The sequence below is a fragment of the Poecilia mexicana genome, unplaced genomic scaffold (assembly GCF_051168715.1).
Source record: "Poecilia mexicana isolate PSO_F unplaced genomic scaffold, ASM5116871v1 scaffold_9, whole genome shotgun sequence".
In the NCBI taxonomy this organism is placed as follows: Eukaryota; Metazoa; Chordata; class Actinopteri; order Cyprinodontiformes; family Poeciliidae; genus Poecilia; species Poecilia mexicana.
Genome location: NW_028263378.1, coordinates 30,680,012 through 30,688,203, shown reverse-complemented (window position 1 = coordinate 30,688,203; position 8,192 = coordinate 30,680,012). Strand labels below are relative to the sequence as shown.

The window sequence follows — 8,192 nt, the reverse complement described above, 5'->3', positions numbered from 1 at the left end:
GCAAAATATCAAGGTAGGCATATGCCATTACATTTTAACAATAATAAAAGGATTCAATAATTATGTTAAATAAACGCAGTTATTTTCCCATCACAGGTCAAATAAAACAAGACGACACAAATGATACATATTTTATTTAGAAAAGGAATAAATGCAAAGTAAAAACCACAAAGGATCTAACCAAACGGGATGCCTGAAAGAAATGCTCAATTTAACGGAGCTTTCAATATACATGACAAAAATCTATAACTGATGATCATGTCTTTACTTATATTAGATTGCTCTAACAAAGTATGAATCATAATATTCTAAACCCCAAAATGGAACTGAAGATCTGTGAAGATGGTGTAGCCAGGTTCATGTCTCTGGTCTCACTGCACGCTGAGGAACTTCCTTTTCTTAGCCGTGTGTGTGTAGGGGTGATGACGCCACTCGACCTCTGCTGTGCTCTCGTTCTCCAGGGTACCTAGCTTGATCATGTACACTAAACAGATAAAGAGATTAACTTGTAACAATAATGCTTCTACAGGTTGGGAGCAATTAAAGTGTGTGAAATTGAGCTTTGATTTCTAAAATATGTAGTTTAATTGTTCGTCATTCATTCATGATTTAATGAGGGGGGAATCACTTTTTCATCTACGGTCTGGTTGGTTTAGATACCTTTTATCTTCTAAAGAATAAAATAATTTTTAAATTGCTTTTAACATATATTTAAGTTAATTTTTATCCAATATTAACATTAGTTTGATGATCTGAAACATTAAAATGTGACAAAAAAGCCAGAACAGAAGAAAGCCATAAGGAGGAAATACATTTTCACCGTACCGTATCCTGCCCCCGTAAGAAAGAAATAATTACCCTTTTTAGGATTTCCTTCCAGTGATTTACATTCTGGATTATTTTTCATTTTTTCTGGTCTGGATGTTCAGATGTTTTATTAAAGACAATAACAGTCCAATTAATGCTAAAGTTCTGGTAGCACAAAAACAATCTGGAAAATATTAGGGATGTTTTGTCCAAATAAGTGGCCATTGTCAACATTAGCCTCTAAAACCCAGAAAAACCCAAAGGAACAGAGAGCTGGCAAAACCTTTCACAACCCATTTAACCATTCCAGCTTTTCATCACTTTACAATAACAGTCTTCAATGTACTTCCTTGGGATTTTATGTAATAGAGCAACACAATAGGGGATATTTGTGACGAAAATGATGCATGAAAACCTGAAAAGTTTGGCTTGCATTTGTTTTCAGCTTCCTTGTTCAGTACTTTGCAGGTTCTCCTTTTGCTTTGGGAAAGAGTTTGATTTTTGAGAGCATCTGAACACATCAGTTTTCAAACTGTGCCGCAGTTTGTTAATTTGAATTAGGCCTGTGTTTTGACTAGGCCATTCTAACTCATGGATATGCTCTGATCTAAACGAGAGGTGTCCAAACATTTTGTCACCATGACACGCTAAGGAGGCACTTACTAAAACTAGTTTTGTCCTTATTAATTCTTGACGGAGCTCTGTGAGATGTTCAACACTTGGGAAACGGTTTTACAATCTAATTCTGCTTTAAACGTCTCCACTGTTTTCTCCCTGAGAGAGAAGATTTAGCTCTAGTTTAACATGAAACCATTTATTACCTGAACTAGCCAGATATTTTATTGAGACCTCAGGAGATAGTGTGGAGTTTCAAAGAATGCTGATGTATCTGCTAAGAACCAGCTAACCGGTACTGTTTGCTGTTTCACCACCAGACTCAGCCACCAATACTTACATTTCATTTCAAACCGGGGTCCTACTTCTGTCAGCTCTACGTTCTTGTGGTCGGTTTTCTTATAGGTGTGATGCCTGAAAGAAAATAAAAAATCTGATTTGTCTATTTATCTATTTGCTGTATTTTACTTTCCATAATGTTTTCCACGGCACTGACCTGAAAGAGATAAAGTCCTCCTGGTTGGCGAATGTGATGACACGCCTGCTGTCGTCTTTGGGGACTGGGAACAGATACTTCAAGATATTCGACACCTGCACAAGAACAATTAATTAGTTTTATGCACAAACAAGAGATGTAAGACAATATCCCCAGAGTCTGCGCGGCGCACGCTCAGCGCTCACCCTTTTGCCGAGGCGTGAGGTGAAGTTGTGAAAAATGAGGTGGGGGTAGGCCTCAGACATGGTGCCAATGTTGGGAACATCGTGCCTCATCACCACATTGTAGAGCGTGAAATAAGCTGTGGGTCCAAACGGTAGGTGGCAAATAACCAGGCCATCTGTAACCATACAGGAACATCCAGCAGATCCATCAGATGTCAGTCATATAACACAAGCCTCTCCCATAGATGAAGACATGCTGAGTTAAACAAGAAATATTGTGTATTATAGCATCCTGAAAATAGTTAATCGGCTAAACACTTAAACACAGCGTGGGTCGGCCATCGGGCGCTCTGGGATGTTTCCCGGTGGCCTGACCCGCTCAGGACAGCTGAGTTCAGGTCTCTCTTAACAATTCCTGCAGGTCACTGTGGTAGTTTCTGCCTGGCTGAAACTCCCACAGACTGCAGTTTCAATGTGGAAAAGGCAGATCCATCCTGGACCCCTCCTGTCATGTTCCGAGGCTGTCAGTCACAGCAGTGCAGACACACATCAGGTTGCGAACAGGTGTTATGCCGAGAAGAGCGTGCCTGGATGCCCTGCCGCGGAAACGTGTATTGCTCAAAACAACCACATATTAATAAGAAGAGATTCAAATATGACCCACAGGGAAGCTTAACAAATATATGTAATATTAAGTTATTTTTAGGCCATGAATGCCCTGAAAAGTTTTTATGTTTTCTGGCAAATTGACTTAAAGTAGGAAAGTTTTGACATGTTTTATCTAAACACGTTTTAGTCATATGCCTAAAGCTCTGCTGTCACAGTCCGGCTTTCTCTACCAACATCATTTCAGCATCACACAACATCCAGTCGGTTAAACGTTGGTAAGGATGCAAATAGGACACAGAATATATTTACATGTTGATGGTAAAATACACATGTTGGTTATCTGTAGGTCTCTATAATAAATATATCAACTAACATAATGATAGAATTCAGAGTTTCACTAGATTTATTTCATTGTCCATCATTTTGACTGATGGTGTCAAAAATATCCTGTCAATTTATATATTAAAATAAAATATGCCGTGATATTAATGGTATATTTAATTTCATTTCATTTTTATTTGGTTTAATTAAAATTCAAAAAGATGAACAGAGAATCCACGTCATGTCATCACACATCAAGCAGATGAATAAATGTTATGTTTTTCTACACGGTGACAAAAACCACTGGCTGTGGCCCAGTAACCACGTATGAAAAGACTGCACTGATCACGGTCTTACTCCTTCATCTTGGTAAGCATGGACCTCAGTAGCACACCTGCTTGTAATCAAATGTCTCAGGGTTTTTATGTTGTTCTGGAGATCAGAATTACAAACAGCACTTCAGCCAAAGTTTCAAAATCAGGTAACATTTCTCCAACAGAAGTGATCAGAAGCTGGTAAGACTCTCTGAACGCTGGTTCAGCTGCACCAGATGAGCTCTAAAGTCTCCATAACTCTTCTGCTAGATCTGTGCATTATTCAAAAGATTAGCTACTCAAAAAGCATGAATTTCTGTCCCTCCATAGCAGACGCTTGGGGAGCACACAGCAAATTTCAGGAGTTTAGTTAGCAGGCTGTTTTCCATCATTGACTGTTTTTTGTTTTGTTTTAAAACGGTGACAGAAAAATCTGAAGGACTTTATTCATTATTCATTATTAGTTCCAGGTTCACCTGGTTAAAACAACAGGAAGCATCTAGGAACAGAGGCTAATGTCAGCCTGCCTACCTGGCTGTCCTCTGGTTTCATGTACAATGACCAGGTCTGATACATTGTTGGCTTTACAGGCCCTCACCAGCGCCGCCACCTCATGGTTTCCTCTGTTCATCCGCTGGGCTCCAGGAAACATCAGCTTTACCTCCTACAGACAGCATGGATGCATGTTACTCACTGATCTCTGCAACATTTCACACTTTACAGAAAGCTACAATCACACTGAGGTCAGTCAGTCTTCTGTCGGTATCTGTCCTGTCAAACCTCCCAATGCAACACACAGCACCTTGCAAAAGCATTCAACTGGAAATATTCAGTTTGAAAGTAGCAGTATTTCCATGCATCTGCTAGGAAATTAAAATGTCCTGAAAAGTATTTAAACATTTTCACCTTTCACATTTTGCCACATTACAAACACATTTGTGATAAACAAATTCAATTCAGTTTGTTAGTGCCAATTCACAACAAACGTCGTCTCTAGTCTCTTAATCATTTCACTCCAATAACACGCATTCCACCTGATCCCAGTTATCAAACGGTACAGTAAACTCAGTTTGTTATTCAAAGTAGTTTGCAAAGTTTCTACCTAAGGAAACAGAGAATTAGTGGTGGGATGATGTTCACAGAAACATTCATCAGAATTTCCTCTCACTTCGGATTTGTCTGATGGAGACAAACTGCTGCTGCAAAGAGCTGCCTGCTGAAGGCACACCAGACAAATCACATCAGTCAAATGCACAGCTTGTGGTTGTCATGTGACAAAATATGGAAGCAGGTCATAAAGCATACAAATCCATAAATCCACCTTTTACATCCCTCTATAAATAACATGCAATAAACTAATTAATTAATCGAATAATAAATTAATAAATAAAGGCCAATTCTGTTTACAGATACATCATAATCCACTTTAATTATGGTTTTGGTTGTGTGTGCTCCCAAACAACGACTCCCGTCATTCGCTGTAGAAACAGTCAATGAAAAATGAAATAAAAAGGTTTTTATAAACTTTTTATTTCTTGTTTGGTTGTCGTGTTTTATTTTGGATACTGAAAATATCCTCCAGTTCCAGTTTTCAGGGTTTTTAAACAAATTAAAGTTTATTAGTTTCTGACAGGGTGAACTTGCATTATTATGTAATTATCACTATATTACATAAAAATGGTCTCAAAACAACACAGTCATTTATCACAATAACACTCTAGTACAGTGATTAATCACGAGTAATGAATATGCTTGACTTTGTAAGCTTAAAATGTAAAAATGCACATTTTTCAAAAAATGTTTAAGGAAATGTCTCAATCCAAACATTTCAGTTTTCATATTCAGGAAGGTTTAAATGAAGTCATTTTTCTTAAGCACAATTTAGAAATGTTAAGTACAAACTGGTTGTGCGGATAATTCATCATTCGCTCATACCTTGGTTTTATCCAAATGTCTGTCGCTGTTTTGTTTTTTTTTGTTTTTTTCTCAATAATTATTTTGGCACTAAGAATTTATTTGGTCTGGGTGCCGACTTAACCAAAGTGTGGATCAAGGGCGCAAAGGGGGCGGGGCTAAAAACCAGGGACGCACTACGCACTTGAACCCTTCAGTGGGAACGCACATGTAAAGGACACAAGAGTGTCCTTTAAGCGTACTGGGACCGGGCCCAAGCAGGCCTCTGTGAGAGACACTGCATGATGGGAATCAGCATGCAGAGCTGCCTGCAGGGAGAGGCAGACAGTAATGATCACAGTGTGTTTACATGTGCTCTACATCATCTCATCTGCAACCAGGTTTCACATCAGCACCTTGGCAAACATTTTGAGTCTGGAGCTTGGGTCTCTGGACGTGGTCACCATCAGTTTGGGGTCCTCCACTCCAGCCCATTTATACTCGTCGTCCATGTGAGAGCTGACGCCTGAACGCAAAAAAGCCGACGATTACAGGAGCTGAGAGGGACATGTGGAGGAACACAGCGAACAGTCAGCTTCCAGCCTCACTTGCCTTCTGCCCCTTCGTCATCATACTCCACCAGCTTTTGCAGCCCCAGGGCTTCTCTGCGGACGTCGGGCGGAAGGGGAGAGTTTTCTGTGGTCAAGAACAAATACTTGTGTTACAGGGATATTTGTGGTTGGACAGCTCCTAGTGTTAACCACTCATGCAAAATGCATGAGGAAAAAGGCGATCTGTGTTGTCGTGCTGCCTCACTGTCGAGTGCGTCCTTCAGCTTCAGTTTCTTCTCCTCTATCGTTCGCAGCCGGTCCTCCTGGGCCTTCCTGTACAGGTACTCCCGCCTCAGCCTCACCTCTCGACGGAGCTGCCTCACCGTCACACAGCAGGAAAACACAGAAAAGCAGACAGAGCTTCTCAGACTCAAAGGCACACGCTCCTACTAAGGTCATGGTTTTCATACTTTTCCCACAGTAAAATTCAAACACTTTCAAGGTTAGTTTTCAAAATATTCCAGCATCATACTTTAGAGATAAAAGCAAAAAAGCATTATTATAATATATCATATATTAATATGTCATGTATTACTGTCTTTAATGTCTTGCAGAAATATTCCACATTCTACAGCAGGGACAAAGTAAACTAAAATATAACAAATTTTTATGTTTTGAAATGTCTTATTACATACGCCGTTTACAACTGACTGGTCTGAGAACAAAACACTAATTTAAGAAAAAATGTCCCAATTTAACAACATTGTTTTATGCATAAAATATAAGTCAACCTTGAAATTATTTCAATTACACAGACCAATTACGTCATTAAGCCATTAGGAACAATCAACATTTATTAATTAAACCTAACCCCCTATAATACATTAATCAACAACCATACTTTTCCATACTGCACAGGTACCCTGAACACCAGCCAACTAAACCACTTTCATTAACACTCCGTGTATTTTACTGTTAAAGCACAGCCTGGGACAGAAAAGCAGAAGGGACTGGGCCTTGTGTAAAAGGTCAGGAAGTGGTGGGTCAGCTGGGGAGACACTGAAGCAGATCTACCAGTTTGCGGGGGGAAAGCAGCAACACGGAAAAACAGACAGTGACTGTGGTGAAAAGAGCAAGAAGCAAAAAAGCATAAAACATTCAGAATGGTGAGAACAGATCATAGGACATGAGGGGAAACGCAGGAAAAGTTAGAAACAAATACAGGATGAAACGAGCAGCACTCCTGATCAGTTCCTGTCCTGTTTTAACCTAAACTTTATAATTCCACAGGTCATCGTTGAGCTCCAGCCCATTTAAAGCCTCTGAACCCTGGCAGTGTTTATGGAGAGCTGTATCCTCCTGCCTGCTCCTTATCCTGCCTTCAGCTTTAAGCACCAGGGAGGCTACAGACTCTAAAGCCAACCATGTCAAAGCAGTCCCAAAGCGGCCGTCATTATCAACTCAAACTGCGACACTTTCCTAATAAAAGCCAATGTTATTTTTAACTCACCATGATGCTGGCTGCTAGCTTCCAGGCTCCACAAACTCACGTGGGGAAGAAAAAGCTCCCAAACAACAACTCCCGTCATTCGCTCAAGAAACGGCCAATGAAAACCGTCGGTACTGACTATGGCTAGCTTTTCAAAATAAGAGTCTGAAATGAGTATCCACAGTGTGAAGTTGTACTGTAGGGCCGTTGCTGTTCGTTTCGCATACATCGTTCTAACCGAAATGGATTATCTGCTTAATCCATTTCTAGTACGGGGATCTGTAACCTGTAGTTCTGGGGTCATATCTACTTCGGATCTTCAGAATGGCTCTATTAAAAAATACTTTGTTTAAAAATAATAAAGAACTTGTTTTAAGGATAAATGTAATAAAAATTATTACTTTTAGATAACAAGATAACACAAGTAGAACAAAGTCTGACTTAAAAAAAAGCTATCTATTTATAGGTTTTTCAGGTTTTGCAGTTTTAGACACATTTAATTTAGCTGACCCAGGGCCAAAAATGGCTCTCTGGATTGAAAAGGCTAACCTTTGCCTTAGAAAGACGTTTTGTCTTCATTGTACATTTGCTGTAAGATAATGTGGGGTTTAGAATCCAGTAAAAGAAAAAAGAAAAAGAAAAAAAATCTACTCGGAGGTTAATTATAGTTTGAAGATCCTGATCTAACATATTTCATATCACCCCAATCCAAATGGGATTTGAACTAAAATAGTCTAGTTTGGATTTAATACAAAGTTTTAAGAAATATGTATGTAATTAAATTCAGTCAATTAATATATAATTGGAGATTTACATATATTAATAATTCATGAAAAAGTCTCAACTGCATACGGAAGTAAACTGATATGCAAAAGCTTAAACTACATGAAACACAACGGTTTGTTAAGATGAACCAACAGAAGGAACACACAA

General features: G+C 39.1%; 1 protein-coding gene across 1 annotated transcript; it reads right to left on the bottom strand.

Annotated features, from left to right (window-relative positions):
* Window positions 1–117: 117 nt before the first annotated feature.
* imp4 (IMP U3 small nucleolar ribonucleoprotein 4) lies at window positions 118–7,389 on the bottom strand. Its single transcript, XM_015008141.2, has 9 exons — window positions 7,281–7,389; window positions 6,036–6,144; window positions 5,832–5,915; window positions 5,636–5,745; window positions 3,858–3,990; window positions 2,104–2,258; window positions 1,919–2,013; window positions 1,763–1,836; window positions 118–484 (listed from the first exon to the last, which is right to left on the bottom strand). The coding sequence occupies exons 1-9, from the start codon at window positions 7,281–7,283 to the stop codon at window positions 372–374; spliced, it is 876 nt and encodes a 291-aa protein (XP_014863627.1). The 5' UTR covers window positions 7,284–7,389; the 3' UTR covers window positions 118–371.
* Window positions 7,390–8,192: the final 803 nt, after the last annotated feature.